Here is a 16,577-nt window from a genome sequence, read left to right on the forward strand (position 1 = left end):
TGACTAAAAATGCAACTTGTATGCAGTAGTTTGCAAAATGCATGTTTTAGCACATGTTTTTTGCGAACAAGAGTTTATTTTCCTGAAGTTTAATTTTGTATGTGACTTTTAAAATTTTAACAGGCACCACAACAAGATCCGCAGTATTGAGGCAAATCGTTTGAGGTTGTACGAGTCCCTAGAAACACTGGACCTAACCTATAATGAAATAACAGAAATCCGAAACAATTGCTTTCCACGTCAACTCAAAATTAAAGATCTGTGAGTACTTTATTCTCGGTTAGAATAATGTGCAAGGATTGGGCGGGTTGGGGAGGGGTGGTGGTGGAGGTGGGGGGTGCTGACTGAAAACAGCCGTTGTTTTTTGAATCACAAAGGCGTTACTGCCATTAATTTGTTTTCTTCTTTGTCCTATTTTTCACCACCACCCACCAGTATGCTTTTGGATTGGTGAAGAAATTTGTGTTTGAATATATGTTGCAAAACTGCTTCTGCTTGTTTGCCACCTCCCCACCCCCACACACATATATACTTTTTTGTCTCTTAAGTTTTCTTTGTCAATCCTTTTGACTAAGTGTCCATTATTAATTTGACCCTTCATGATGAATATTGAGATTCCAAGTGCCGAAACACTTATGCTGCTGAAGTAGCTAACATACCTGTGTAAGACAGGCCTCTTAAAGTGTTTTTAATTTTTGTTTTGAACACTTTTTCTCATGTACAAAGCTGTAGGAATATCTGAACTACTTCACTTGGGGCCAAGCACAGGTGCAAGTATTTGTCAGCATTCTTATTTAAAGTGTCAAGATTGGAAATGGTGTTAGATGCAGGTTGAAGCTGCTGAGGATGAGACCCGTGTACAAATGAGATTATGACAAGGGGAGATTATGACACAGTACAAGGAGTACTGTGGGTTAGAAATTTAATAAACATGAGCAAGGATTCGATCCCAAGTGAACAAAGGGAAGGGGCATGATCTAAAGGAGATGGTGGAATATAGAGGGAAATAAATAATTGTAAAGTAGTGCAAGTATGTCTAAACTCTTATCAGTTGGTTTCTCTGACAAAGTCATGGACTGAAAGAACCTGGATAACAAATAATCTGAGGGGATTGTGGTGGCAAACTGGTGTGGAAGCATTAACATGGAGGATATTGGTGAAGGTAGCTTGTGGGTTTTGAGGTGAAGAATATAACCTGGATAATGAGAATGGAGCAGCTCATGGTTGGCATATTGGAGGGTACTTAGGTTGTAGCAGGTGGGACATGACGTATGGGTAACAGCAGGAAAGAAGTGTGTGTATGTGAATAATGATGGATAGGGATTAAGAAGTGTATAATATACAAATTCCGGAGAGAGGAAGTGTGAATGGCATAGACTGGAAAAAGGGGCAAGAAACAGCAAAAAAAAAAGGCACCTGGTGTTGCAAGAACTGTTTCAGGAAGCAAGACTCCATGGAAAAACTGTTCAGATTTGTAGTAGTAAACTTTGATTCTGATTTATTGGGAAAAGTATGGACATTTTCTGACTTCAGGTAAATAGTTGTTATTTGGTCCCAAATTGAATCAATTTAAAGGTTTTCAAATGAAGATAGGCTGTGCTTAGCTAATGTATCTCTATGGTGAGAACTAGGACCGAAATTGAATTACTAACAATGGAACAGTTTGGTGTTTTCAACATTGAGCTCCAGAAATCTATGGCTGCTTCGTGGCTTGAGGTCAATGATCAGTCGAATAGTGCATAGTGGTGTCTGGACTGAGACGGAGTTAGCAACCAGGAGGACAAGAATTCACATTCCATCATGACAAAAATGAAATAGAATTCAGTAAATCTGATAACTTGGCTGCCATTTTGTCATAAATAACCAAATGATTCACTAATATACCTCTGGGAAGGGACTAGGCACCTCTACTGATTCTAGCCTATCCGTTACTCATATCTGCTAGGTGGTTGACTTTGAAGCAACATTGTTTACTCCAGCCGCTGGGGTTCTCTGCTCCCACTGGCGGCAATCCCCCCCCCCCCCCCCCCCCCCCCCCCCCCCGGTGAATATCCCAGTGGGGTGGCTTCAATGGGAAATCCCATTGACAAATTATGAGAATAGAGAATCCTGCCACCAGCGAACGGCATGCTGCCAAGAAACACGCAGCTGGGGACTGTAGAATCTAGCTCTATTTTTCTTTTTTTTTTTAAAAAGCATTGGTAAGATGGTGTAGTTTACTAAGTCAGAAGTCATCAAGGGTAATGCACTTGTATTATAGTAACACGGAATATGTTGCTGACTTTGACCAGGAGGCTTTAGTATTGTAAATTAAAAGGATTTAAATAGGAAGTGTGAGGGTTTGATGGCCATAATTCTCAAGTTGCAGCTGCACAGACATTGGAAAAATACTGTGAAAGGGTCAAACAGCTCTGCATGGCCAAGGGAAAGTAAATGGAACATTGAGTGATACATTCCAGAATCTTAGCAAGCAAGTATGAGATGGATCAGCAGTTGGAGAGCCTGGACTGATTTCAGTAGATTTTTTTAAGAAGCGGGATAGTTGTGATGCTTTGAAATGGGAACAGGAAACACAACTCGAGCAAAGGAATCACTAAATACCATGGGAGCATTTGGTGAGAAAAGGCAAGTGAGTACACGGGAGGTGAATTGGGAAGGTGATAAAGAACCATGGCTCATAAAGGATATTAGTGGTGAAGGTCAGGTGGTGGTAAGAAAATGATGCAAGATTGTCAGAGTAGAGCTGGGCAAGGAAACGAACTTGAAGTGAATGGAGAATGCAGCCTACATTTTTTTCCCTCATTGACTTCCACCGTTGATTTTTGTGAAAGGGCAACTGCATTGCAGCCAGGCTTTCTTCTTGGTGCAGGGACAAAAATAAATTGTTGCCTCAGCTGAACTCAGTAAATGGCATGGATTAAGTTTAGGTCCTTCATAGTGTGCAGGATTGAGTACCATGAATGAGATATCCACTGAGTCTTGGAGAGGAGGTAAATTGCTGAGTTAACCATCATACTATGCCCTTTGGTTTTCTTTCACCTGAAATAATCATGTAAAATTGGGTTGTGATGTACATTTAAACCTTCTGCAGCTACTCCAAGTATATGCGAAGCAAAGAAATGCAGCAGAATAGTATCTTCTGTTTCATGTGCTTCTGACCATCATCCCTCTATAATGTAGAAAAATGCAACCTCTGCCCAATGTACCACCAGTGGTGCACAATTTAGATCTCGTTTCATGCATGACGGTGTAAAATAAATTGTTTTATAAAAGTAATTGGTGTGATCAGTGGGGGAAAAAATGTGCTTGTGAATATAAATGTTAAATTTTTAAAAAATGCTGGAAACACTAAACAGGTTAGATCAGCTATGGAGAGAGGAAGGTTTACCTTTTCCCTTTCTACAGCTGTTACATAAGTGATAAAGCAATTACACTGTCGCCAAATTCCCTGAGAGCAGTTGATGCTTTTGCTATTTTAAAGCAGTTTGAATTAGAAATTCTGCATTTATTACACTCTTGTATGGCATGGGGATCTTTGTAAGTAGACAAAAGCACCTTCTCATTGCTTACAATTTTTGATTTATAAATACACCTAAAGCTTGCTTCCTCTGCAAACGAGAAGGAACCTAGAATTGCATTGCTTTGCTGTGTTATTCAAAAGCGACTTGAGTACAAAGTTGTATTTTCCATATAAGGCAACAAAAACATGAAGCTAGGTTCTTGGCTTTTGCAGAGTACGTTAGCTTGGGATGAGGCCAAGAGACTTGGTGATGCAGGGGCACTTCCTGTTGATTCCCTTTGTTCCTATTTCTTTTATTTTTGGATTGTTAATGGAGACATACTTTTAAGCCGAGCAGAGGAAGTAAGGAACTCTATGTCAAAACCATACACCGTTATAAAGCTTTGTATTTTGGGCAAAAGAACCCAGACTTTATGGCACCCAAGAGATTGGAGGGATTTGTTTTGATTGGTTGGCTGGTGGCCAATGGATTGGCCAGGGACAATATTCTGCCTGGCAACCGGCAGTGGGGCTTTTCAGAGAGAATCCACTGGACCCTCAAGGTGGAAGTAGCTCTCTTCTCTGCTGCCTACTGTTTGAATGCAGAAGCTTCTAGACCCTGAAAGAAGACGTTTTTTTCTCTCTCTCTCTCTCTCTTTCCTCTTTTCTCTTTTCTCCTCTTCTCTCCTCTCTCTCTCTCTCTCTCTCTCTCTCTATCTCTCATGCTAGCTGCCTGCTATTTCTGTGAGTCTACAATGAAAACCATTACAAGCTAAAAGAAAAGATAGCACCCAGAGACTGAAGAAGAAACTAATTGGAAGACATCCATCTGTAGTTTTTGGCAGCTGAAGACTTTGGGTATTTTGAAGTAAAGGTTAATTTCAACCGTGCTGCAACTCCATGGCAAGTGGGGCCGGAATTGACTGCGCTGGACCAGGGTGCCATAAGTGAGTTTGTTTACAAGCAAAGGTTGATTGTTTGTTTGCAAGGTTACCATCCTTTTAAAAAAAATAAAATAAATGTAGAGTAACCAATTCATTTTTCCAATTAAGGGGCAATTTAGCATGGCCAATCCACCTAGCTACACATCTTTGGGTTGTGCGGGCGAAACCCACACAAACACAGGGAGAATGTGCAAACTCCACACGGACAGTGACTCTGAGCTGGGATCGAACCTGGGACCTCGGCGCCGTGAGGCAGAGTGCTAACCACTGCGCCACTGTGCTCCCTAACATTCTTTTTAAAAATCTGGTTTTAGAAAAGGTCCAACCAGTTTTCAAATTCTTTAGTTCTGTATAGTTTGCTATCTTTTCTTCTCTACTTCCACAAAGCATTTCAGTGTTTAATTTATTTCCATCAAGATATTTAAAACATATATAAAATATGTATGACTAATTCTAATACCATTTGCTCTGCCTTGAAACCTGCCAACTCTGATTGTGTCTCCATTGATCACACTAATATTTCTGCTCAATACCTTTTGAGTACAGAATGCAGTGGGAATATACATGGTTCGCCTTGCTTGTTATTTTGAAGTATGGATTCTACTCTTAACTGTTTGCTACAGGAGGAAAGACAACAGTCCACTGACATTCAGCACCCTGTAAAAGGTTTGGAACAAAAAAGTGCTGATTTGTAAAAAACGATGGAGAGAACTGGGGGTGTGGGTGGTAGCAATGCCTGATGGGAAACCCAGAAGTAAGGATAATGCTGATTATAGTATTATGTCTTTTACATTTTGTTATGCATGTTCCCTGACGGACAGCTAGCCTGCAACATTTGATAGGGCAGTTGTCAAGTTGGAAAATCTAATGCAGAAGGCTGTGGAGAGGAATTATTGTAGTGCACTGGGTGAAATGGGCATGCAGTGTGTGAGATTGTGGGGTGTAGAAGAAATTTGTTGGGTTTGGAGGAATCTCTTCTGTTTATTTTGGCCAATAAGCAGTGCTGTTTTTGTGCTTATCTTCTGGATCTGGCGTGTCTTCCATGCACCTGCCAGATTTCCAGCACCCCAGGAAGTATAAGTGACATCAGTTAACAATAAAACTTGTTAAAATGGAGGTTTCCAGTGACCCACCATTCTACGATCGTATTGATCACCTGACCTTCTATTAAAATCACCTCCCAGAAGAGGTGGACGGCTTGAGTTAAATTTATTGGTAACCGTATCCTCTAATAGCAAAGGGTTTTGCTATAATGTCCAAGTACAAGGGGATAGCTGCTGTTCTCCTAATCCCCCTATTTGTCAAATGAAGTTTGATTATTGAATGTTAGAAATATATTTGTGTATCCAGTAAATCCTCAATTCAGAGGGTTATAATGCTAAGTGTGAGAAATTGGTCTGCTGGTCAAAAGGGCACAATTGTAACCTGCTGAAGTGGGTCATCAAAGCGACAAAAAGTTATTTTCCATATTCTTAAAACCCTTCCTTCTTGTGTCCCACCCAAATCCATGTAAGGATTGCAAGGCAACTGCTGGAAAGTTCAAACTTCTGAAGGGCAACTGCCCTGGACTGGGAACCATCCACTATGCAATTTTAAATTGCAGACTGGTTACCAGGAAAAGCTGTCATTACAGCAGGACATAGATAGGTTGGAGACTTGGGCAGAGAAATGGCAAATGGGAGTTTAATTCCGACAAATGCATTTTGGTAGTCTAACATAAGAGGGGAAATATACGCAAATGGCCAAACTCTTCGGAATATAGAAAGTCAGAGAGATCTGGGCGTGCAGGTCCACAGGTCTTTGAAAGTGGTAACACAAGTGGACAAAGTAGTCAAGAAAGCATACAGAATGCTTGCCTTCATTGGACGGGGCAGTGAGCATAAAAACTGGCAAGTCATGCTGTAGTTATATAGAACCTTGGCACGGCCGCACTTGGAATATTGTGCACAATTCTGGTCACCACACTACCAGAAGGATGTGGAGGCTTTGGAGAGGGTGCAGAGGAGGTGCACCAGGATGTTGCCTGGTCTGGAGGGTGTTAGCTCTATGAAGAGGCTGAATAGACTTGGACATTTTTCATTAGAACAGCCGAGGTTGAGGGGTGACCTGATGGTGGTCTACAAGATTATGAGGGGCATGGATAGAGTGGATGGGCAGCACTCTTTCCCAGGGTGGTGGGGTCAGTCACCAGGGGGCATAGGTTTAAGGTCCATGGGCAAAGTTTAGAGGAGATATGTGAGGCAGGTTTTGTTTACACAGTGGTGAGTGCTTGGAACGTGTTGTCAGGGGAGGTTGTGGAAGCAGATACATTAATGGTGTTCAAAAGGCATTTCGACAAATACATGGATAGGATGGGAATAGAGGGATACTGCACTCGGAAATGCTGAGGGTTTTGGCCAAGGTTGGTATGACCGGTGCAGGCTTGGAGGGCCAAAGGGCCTGTTCCTGTGCTATATTGTTCTTTGTTCTTCTTCTAACGTTTGGGTACCAACAACACTGACGTGCGCACACACAAGCACCCCTGCATATGCCCGGGACCCCAGCAACCATCTCCATCTACTGGCTCGCCTTAATGCCTTTGATGATGACTACGGTGGCAGAGTGGTTGGCACCAGGCACCCAGGTTTGATTCCGTCCTTTGGTGATTGTGTGGAGTTTGCCTGGTCTCCCTGTGCCTGCATGGGTATCCTCTGGGTGTTTGGTTTCTTCCCACAGTCTAAAGATGGGCAGGTTCGGTGGGGCTACGGGGGAGGGGGCCTAGGTAGGGTGTTCTTTCAGAGGGTTGGTGCAGACTTGATTAGCCAAATGGCCTCCTGCACTGTAGGAATCGTATGGACCCCCATCCCGAACACTTGCCATCTCCCTGGCTTGCCAAAATGGTTGGACCTTTAATCCTGCTGCTTTATGGCAGCTAGTGCTATAAAAAAGGAGTGTATCTGCACCCCATCCCAAAACCTCTGACTTTTTCTCACCTGGCCTGAGTCGGTAGGTTAGGGAGAAAGGTGCAGCTGCATTTCATTGTAAGTAACAAGGAACAGTGATTATCCAACTAATTGCCACTACACCGAAGTTATGGCTTTGATTCTTGTATCCCGGTTTGCTGATGTTACAAACTATGTGGGAAAGTTTGAAGATGCTGCAAAAGAATTTATCTGGATTAAATGAGTGGGCAGTGACTGGGAAATGTTGGAATTTAGGAGTATTTGGGTGTCTTTATTCAAAAAATGAACATGCAGGTACACCAAGCAATTAGGAAAGCAAATAATATGTGGACCTTTATTACAAATTGATTGTGTATAAAAATAAAGTCTTGCTGCAGTTGTCAAGCCTTGGTGAAGCTACACCTAGAGTACTGTGCAGGTATAGTATCCTTATCTAAGAAAGGATGTACTTGGAAAGAATGCAATGATCGTTCACTAAACTAATGTCTTGGATGAGGAGATTGTCCTATAATAGATTAGCTACCTAGGCCTTTATTCCCACGAGTTTGGAAGAGTGAGAAGTGATCTCATTGAAACATATGTAATTCTTAAGGGACTTAATGTGGTATAAGCTAGGAGGGTATTGAGTGCCTAAAACTGAAGAATGCAGACTCCAAACAAGGGATCAGCTATTTAGGACTGAAGTCAGGAGAAATATCTTCACTTACAGTTGTGAAGCTTTGGAATACTGCACTGCAGAGACCTGTGGATGTTCAATTATTGGCATATTCAAGACAGACATAGGCAAGCTTTTAGATATCAAGGGATATAAGTTAGTGCAGGAAGATGTCGCTAAGGTGGAAAAGCAGTTGTGATCTTATTTAATGAGAGCTGAATGGCCTACTGCTGCTCTGTTTCTGGTATGTTGGGTCCAAAGCTCTCCTGTACTGCAAACTCGTACGGTTCTATGAGTAAAAACAAAAGTAATTGTCCAATAAATGTTGGCAAGCTAAAGCTAATATCTCACCAGTTCTTTCTTTTCAATAAAAATGTACCAAGCTACATGCTTGATGAATACATTGTATTGAATGCAGATTTGACTGCTCGTAAATCTCTATTTTTATTTGATTTTTTTAAAGGTTAAAACAGCATAAATGAAAAGTACATAACTTTGCATCATAAATTGGTCTCATACTTTGCATCAATTGCAAGTTTTTTCATAGTTTTAATGTTTTAGTTTCTATTGAATCTGGTAGTAATTCTAATTGTAATCTATAAATCTGCATCCTTAGATATCTGGGCAATAATCGAATAAGCATTTTGGAACCTGGAACATTTGATAATTTATCAAGCACCTTACAAGTTCTTCGACTCAGCAAAAACCGAATTTCACATCTGCCTGTCAGGATCTTCAAGCTACCTCATTTGTTGCATCTGTGAGTACAGATCCTCATTTTCTTTTCATTTCATAATTCTTGATATCCTGGGTATATTATACTTATTCCATCGTAGTAGTGTTTGGTTAACTTTTTTTAAAAAAAACATTTTATTGAAGGTATTTTTAAATATTTATAAACACAAGGCAAAACCAAAAGGAGAACGAAAATACAAGTCCCAACCACCATACCAGGCCTCAAAAACCCCTCCCTCCCCTCAGAAACCACCCATCCACCCGGCCTCTGACTTTTTCCAATCTTTTGTCTCTCCCGCCCCACTCCCCAATCGGAGACTACAACCCAAACTAAATAAAACCCAAGCATTTTCCCCCCTGCGTGCTGACGACTTAATCTTCCTTAAAGAAGTCAATAAATGGCTTCCACCTCAAAATGAACCCCTTATCCTCCCCACAAAAAGCGAACTTGATCTTTTCCAGCCGCAGAAATTCTGGCACGATTCTGACCATATCCCGGACTTCGGTGGCTCGAGTCCCGCCAGCATGACAAAATTCGTCTCTGGGCTAACAAGGAGGCAAAGCCAAAACATCTGCCTCTCTTCCCCACCTGCACTCCTGGATCCTCTGACACGCCAAATATTGCCACCTCTGGACTCTGAGATATCTCTGCCCCAAAACCTTTGCCATTACCTCCGAAAAGCCCTTCCAGAATAACCTCAACTTTGGGCAAGGCCAGAACATATGAATATGATTCGCCGGCCTCCCTGCTCACTGCCTACACCTATCCTCCACTTCCGCGAAAAACTGACTCATCCTTGACACTGTCAGGTGGGCCCTGTGCACCACCTTAAACTGAATAAGCCTTCCACACGACAAGGACGCATTCACCCTCCCTAAAGTTTTCCTCCACGTTCCAGCCCCCAGCTCATCCTATTACTTATGCCTAATCTCCTCCACAGAGGCACTCTCCCACTCCATCAACTCCCCATACTACTCTGCCCTCCCCAATTTCATCCTCGGATAGAAGCTTATCCCGCAGCACGGGGACGGCAGTCTCGGAAATGACAGCAACTCCTTCCTAACAGTCCTAACCTGTAGAAACCAGAATCCATTCCCCTCTGGCAACTGATACATCCACTCAGCTCCTCCAGGTTTGCACACTTTTCCCAAATGACTAAATCCCCGAAACATTCTATCCCTGCTGCCATCCCTGGAAACTCGCATCCAGCCCTGCATTGGCACCCAAAGATATGACTTCCAAACCAAAGTGCTGCCTATACTGGTTCCAGACCCTCAGTGCTGATACCACCACTGGGCGCATGGAGTACCTGACCAGCGAGAGTGGAAGGGGCGCCAACAACAGTGCCCTCAAACTGGTCCCCTTGCACGAGGCCGCCTCCATCAGCTCCCAAATCGACCGCTCCTCCATCTCCTAACCATAATGCTGCTCAGTAGTAGTACATCAAATTCAGCAATGCCAAACCTCCTCCCCCCCCCCCCCCATCACTCCCTCTTCATGAGCACACTCGCAACCCACAGAGCCTTCCCTGCCCCCACACCCCCCCAAAATCATACCATTTTCCTTCCTAAAAAAGGACTTGGGGACAAAAGTTAGGAGGTTCTGAAACACAAACAAAAACTTTGGCAGTACCGTCATCTTCACTGTCTTTACCGAACCTGCCAATGGCAACACCTCCCACGTCTTAAATGCCTTCTTCATTCCCTCCACCAGCCAAATTCAATTTGTGCAGCTGGGCACAACTCTGCACCACCAGTGTCCCAACGTAGCAAACTCGCTCTCACCAACTGAAACGGCAGCTCCCCAAGCCTCCTCTCCTGCCCCGGTCTGTTGATTTGAAATCTCTTTGCTTTTCTCCACATTCAACTTGTACCCTGAAAAGTGACCAAACTCCCACAGCATCCCCTTGATCCTATCGAAGCACCCGATCGGGTCCGAAATATACAAAAGGAGGTTGTCTGCATACAGTGGAACCTTGTGCTCAATGCCCCACCACATCCTCAAATTCCTAAATGCCATTGCCAATGGCTCAATCGCTTAAGGCAAAGAGCAGCGGGGAGAGCGGATGGCCCGATCCAACCATGTTTGTTCGAACACTTGCCTTGGGCGCCTTATATAATGGGTGAATCCAATCCACAAACCACTGTCCAAACTTACCCAACACCTCAAACAATTACTCCCATTCAACCTGGTTGAACGCCTTCTCTGCGTCCATTGCTACACCCCCTCAACCTCCTGCACCTCCAAGGGCATCATAATAACATTGGGGAACCTCCAACCATTCGGCGACAGTTGCTGCCCGCTCATGAACCCCGTCTGATCCTCCCCTATCACTCCCGGCATGCTCCTATCCACGTCGCCAACACCTTTGCATCTACCTTCAGCAGTGAGATCAGACGATACGACCCACACTGCTCCAAAACAAAAAAACAATGCGGGGGCACGTAAGAAAAAAACAAAAACCCCTTCGCCCTTGGCCTCCAAACCGCCACAGGTTCGCCACACCCATACGCTCCATAAACCCCAACAACTCCTTAGCCATCGCCGAACCTTCCGGGATCTAGAATGGGACCAATCCAACCCTGGATCCAGAACAATATTAAAGTCACTGCCCATAATCAGCCAGTGTGTGTCCAGGTCTGGAACCTTTGCTAACAGCTGCCTCTCAAAATCCACGTCCCATTTGGGACATATACATTCTACAGCACTATGGGTGTCCCCTCCAGCTTCCCACTTACCATCACAAACCTTCCACCCGGATCAGTCACAATACTGCCCACCTTTTATTAATCAGCACCGCCACACCCTCGTCTTCATATCTAACCAAAAGTGGAATACCTGCCCCACCCGGCCCTTCCCCCACCTCCTCTGGTTCCCCCAATTTCAGGTGTATCTCCTTCAAAAACACTTCTACGTCAGACTCATTAAATGAGCAAAGACACGCGACCTTTTGACCGGTCCATTTAAACCCTGGATGTTACACGGAATCAAGCACGTCAGGGGGCTAAATTCACCTGCCTCCTCTGGCATGTCAAAATAGATAATAAGTTGCCTCCTCCAAGGAGACCCAGTTCAGGATACTGCATAATCTGCATGTAACGCTGAGATTAAGACACAGGTTTGATCCTGCTATAATCCCTGATGCGTGACCACAAACGAGTGGGGTACTTCACCCCTTCCTTGTAGAGGGCAACCTTAATGTGATTATACCTCACCTGTCAACTGCACTCCCAAGACCTGGCAGATCCTCAGTTTGTTACCTTCCCAGGTGCACTTTCTTGCCACTTCACCCACCTCAAAACCTTTTCCTTGTCATGGAAGCAATGCAGCCGTACCACCATCGCCCTCAGAGCTGTCTCCTCCTCTATGCCCGGTGCTCGATCCACCTTTTGGAGCGGGGGGGGGGGGAAGAGAACCGGTCAAAGACCCCCCAAACTTGTCAAACATGTTTTGTGGCCTGCGTTCCCTTGTGCCTTTTAGCCAACCACAATCCATATGTTCTGTCTCCTTGACTGATTTTCGTGGTCCTCTACCATCTCCCTCAATCTCTTTTGGCTCTCCACCACCAGTGTCATCACGACCTCCATCAAGGCCAGCTGTTCCTCATGTTCACCTGCCGTCCCTTCCACTTTCTGGAGCGCCTGCCCTGCACCTCCAATCTCTACTCCATTCTTTCAATCGCTGCCCTCAGAGGCTCCACCACCTTTGCCAGATCCTCTGAGGCCTCCAGCCTCTGCTGCTGGAACTTTGCATTCAGGAATTCCATGAGTTGCTTGGTAGGCCATTGGGCAGGCAATGCTGCCCCAGCACTCCCCGCCATCTTTTCTTGTGTCGCACCTTGAATACCCTCTCACTCAAGCTGCTGCCTCCTACTTGTCACACTTCTGGTCAAGTAAGCCATAAACTGGACCCACCGACGGAGCACCACTATCCGTTGGTGTTCATGCTTCTTTCACCAACTAACAACCCGTAATCCAGGTGAAAAAAGAGCTGTAGAATTCCACCTTGAGCGTGAGCCACCAAATGTGTGACCACTCACTCCATGGCCACCACTGGAAGTTGTTTGATTAATATTTTACTAGGTTTTTCAAATTTTTTGCAATTGAAGTTTTAAAAAAAAAAATCAGTGCAAAACAGGTACAGAACAGAAGAAGAGTTATGACAAGCATAGGAACAAGCAAGACGATAAATCCAGAACAGTATACATAAGGAACCGCGCCTCCAGTTTATATGATGGATCAATTCAATGACAGATTAATAAATTGAGTGGGGGGAGGGGTAAGGAAGAACATTTCAGAATGCATGTCTTTATGTATTGCGTTATCAAGACTCAAAATTGAAATAGCTCATGGATATCCGAACAGGAGAAGTCAGATATGAATGTAAGATTGGGGTCCTATTCTTTATGTAATGCGTCAGACTTGGAGCGGATTACAGAGTTCAGGAATTCCATAGGGTGCATTCCATAATTAACCTATGCCAGTTTTGGATTGAAGGATCTCTAGGAGCATAGGATATTATGTGCTGCATTGGTCAGGATATTGTACAACCTTTTCTTGTTCGAATCAGCCCATAATCAGGGACACAGGATTAGACTGTCCAAGGTTCTATCAAAAATCCTCTCCAGCTCTCTGACTCCACCAGACCAATAGGATGGAATCTTAATCCCCTCTGCTACCAGGCACTTTAGGCACATCAGGGATATAGCAGGTTCAAACCTGTCTAAATCTAAGCGTTACATGCAGATTATGCAGTATCCTGAACTGGGTCTCCTTGGAGGATGCAATTTATTATCTAAATGGGAGTACTCTGTGCAGAGCAATCTGGGTGTCCTTGTGCATGAATCCATCTGTGATGATGCCATCTTTGATCTTCACATCACCCCCTCTGTACTTTTCTTTTTCTACTTTCCTAAAAATGGGTTACATGAAATAAATCCACTGGCAATGGATCAGATTATTCCAATGGTGCGGATAACTCCATAGGTGCAAAAAGTGCTTCAGAACTGGTTTCTATTCTCTGAAGCAAAGCTAGACCATTCCAGAGCAAGACATTAAGGATTTTCTGTTGTTCAGAATTCAGTTGATGCTGGTGTTCAAAATTGATCACCATAGCAATGTTCTCTTGCTGTTGCCAATGAGAAGACAAATGGGATTGCAAACTTGAAATTGTTTATAAATTATATGAATTGTCGAATTGTGCGATTACATTTTTCTTCACAAAGAGCAAGAGCCGAACAGCACTTTTTTTCAGACCATTCAACCTATTCTGCAATTGGTGTAGTCATTAAAGTAAAGGTGGGGCGGTACGTGGAGCAGTGGTTAACACTGGGACTGTGGCGCTTAGGACCCGGGTTCGAATCCTGGCCCTGGGTCACTGTCCGTGTGGAATTTGCACATTCTCCCCGTGTCTGCATGGATTTCACCCCCACAATCCAAAGATGTGCACGTTAGGTGGATTGGCCACGCCAAATTGCCCCTTAATTGAAAAAACTTATAATTGGGTACTCTAAATTTAAAAAAAAAAAAATTAAAGTAAAGGTGACCTTGATTGACGGCTTTCTAAATTGCGTGACATTTTCAGCAACCCGATGAAAAGTGGATTGATGGTGGCCTTGTTGCAGTGTATGGCGAAGCAAAGGCAATATGTGAATTTTGGACAGAATCTAAATATTTGACTCTCATTAGAAGACCATTATATTTGCATCTTTTCAGTTACTTTTGAAAATAATATTTTGGGAATCAAATTGCAAGGCATTTTTGAGTGATAAATAGACAGGTTATGAATATTTTTTTTAGTCTGGGAGGTTTGATATTGAGCTTTCTCTTTGTGATTAATGAATAATAATGACAATACCATTATTTTGGAAATATTGATCCGTTGCCTTGGGAGCTGAATTTTCTTTTCCCAGGAGTGATATAACCAAAAGCAGTTTTAAGGATGAATTTTTGTGCATTTTATGTTCCAGAGAGCTAAATCGAAATAGAATACGTCTCATTGATGGTTTAACATTTCAAGGGTTAGACCGCTTGGAAGTGCTTAAGCTGCAGAGGAATAACATCAGTAAACTGATGGATGGAGCCTTCTGGGGACTTGCCAGGATGCAAGTTTTGTAAGTTTGGTTTGGGGAATGGTATCACAGATATTAAGACTATACAAGACCATATGTTGCAGGAATACAATATACTGTGCCACAATAATTCTATACCAGTGCAACACCTTACAGAGGGTCAGAGCAATCCAGTCAGTCCCATTCCCAATCTGCTCTGTTCTGTTGCCCTGCAAACTTATTTCCCCTATTGTTTTCATTCTCTATCTTGCCACTCTCCTCATGCACATCTACAAATTAATAGTTGTATATTAAGAAGTTATCAGACTTTAGGAGCAGGAGTGGGCCATTGAGCCCTTCGAGCCTGCCCTGCCATTCAATGAGATGGCTGATCATCTACTTCAAAACCATTTTCCTGCACTATTCCCAATATCCCTTGATGTTTTTAGTATGTAGAATCCATTGATCTGCATCTTGAACATGCTCTTCAACTTGGGTGTACACACTGATATAGTTGAGCATACAATTGGACTTTGTTCAAGTTGATGTACCGTAGATTGTAGTTCTAATGGGTACATGCATTTTCGTCTTTTGCCCAGTTTGTACTTTTTTCTTGTGCTGGAGTTAATCTGAACACTGGAATGTACATGAACATTTGAGTTTACCTCAAATTATATGGTACGTCGTAACAGTATTAAAAGTTGCAGTTTACAACTGCAAGTACCCTAATTAGGTTGCTGCAGTGCAAACCAGGCCGCTGTCAGAATTCGGTAACTAGTGTTTTTGGTCACATCTCTGGTAATTTTTGTTTGAAAATTTGGATTGTAACCAGTTTTAATAAATACCATGCTCAAGTGTCATTATATATAATAGATATATTTGACCTTTTTAATAATACAGTTTTGTGTTGTGCTTCAATAGAAAGAAAATAGTGGATTCATTTCTCTTAAGATTCTTGTGTTGCAATGTCTTGTACAAAGGTAGTATTACTCAAATCTTTACCTTTATGTAGGCATTTGGACAGCAATATCTTGAATGAAGTGAATAGTGGCTGGCTTTATGGGCTGTCCGCCTTGCACCAACTTTTCCTGAGCTACAATACCATCTCTCGGATAAATCCTGATGCCTGGGGTTTCTGCCAGAATCTAGCAGAATTGTAAGTGTCGTGAGATGTATGTTTTTATTGAGGGAAAATCTCAGTAGTATTTTATTCCCCTAAAATAGCATTTATGTAGTTAAACAACTCCAATTTTACCCATAGTATTGCATTCATTTTTCCCCCAGATTATTTTAAAGTTGTGGTACCAAAAGCTATAACACTGCAAACATTATCCATTGTAAGGAATATGCAAACCTCTTTTCGACATAGTTGACTCAATTATGTGCATAAGTCGCTACTTTTTTTCTGATGCAAAGAGTTTCTGATTTAGAGTGTGAAATGAAATTACTTTTATTTCTAGTACTCAGCGCATTTTAATTCTTGCCTGTTTGTTACCTAATTTAACTTGAAAGGAGCTGAACTTTTGTAAAATGTCACTTTTGGGATCCTGGATTTTCTTGCATTAGAGAGCTGAAACAGAATTGAATTCTAGTTGACCATTGAAGTCTATTTTCATCACCGAGCAGCTTTGACCGCTGCCTGTTCTTTATAATCTCACTTTCCAAAGAGGGAATGTTTCCTTGTGTTATAGGGTAACGGTACAGAGAAATTTGCAGAGCATGGAGTTTAATTTAGATAAATGTGAGGTGATG

At 42.8% G+C, this 16,577-nt stretch overlaps 1 protein-coding gene across 2 annotated transcripts in view; it reads left to right on the forward strand.

Moving 5' to 3' along the window:
• The window catches only part of lrig1 (leucine-rich repeats and immunoglobulin-like domains 1), a 186,710-nt gene that overhangs the window by 114,931 nt on the left and 55,202 nt on the right, over positions 1-16,577 (forward strand). For both annotated transcript variants that reach the window (XM_072472309.1, XM_072472310.1), the window contains exons 4-7: positions 124-261; positions 8,657-8,800; positions 14,745-14,888; positions 15,838-15,981. In XM_072472309.1, the coding sequence (XP_072328410.1) occupies positions 124-261; positions 8,657-8,800; positions 14,745-14,888; positions 15,838-15,981 (570 nt within the window). The remainder of the gene's footprint in view (positions 1-123; positions 262-8,656; positions 8,801-14,744; positions 14,889-15,837; positions 15,982-16,577) is intronic.

Source organism: Scyliorhinus torazame, chromosome 13, assembly GCF_047496885.1.
Source record: "Scyliorhinus torazame isolate Kashiwa2021f chromosome 13, sScyTor2.1, whole genome shotgun sequence".
Lineage (NCBI taxonomy): Eukaryota > Metazoa > Chordata > Chondrichthyes > Carcharhiniformes > Scyliorhinidae > Scyliorhinus > Scyliorhinus torazame.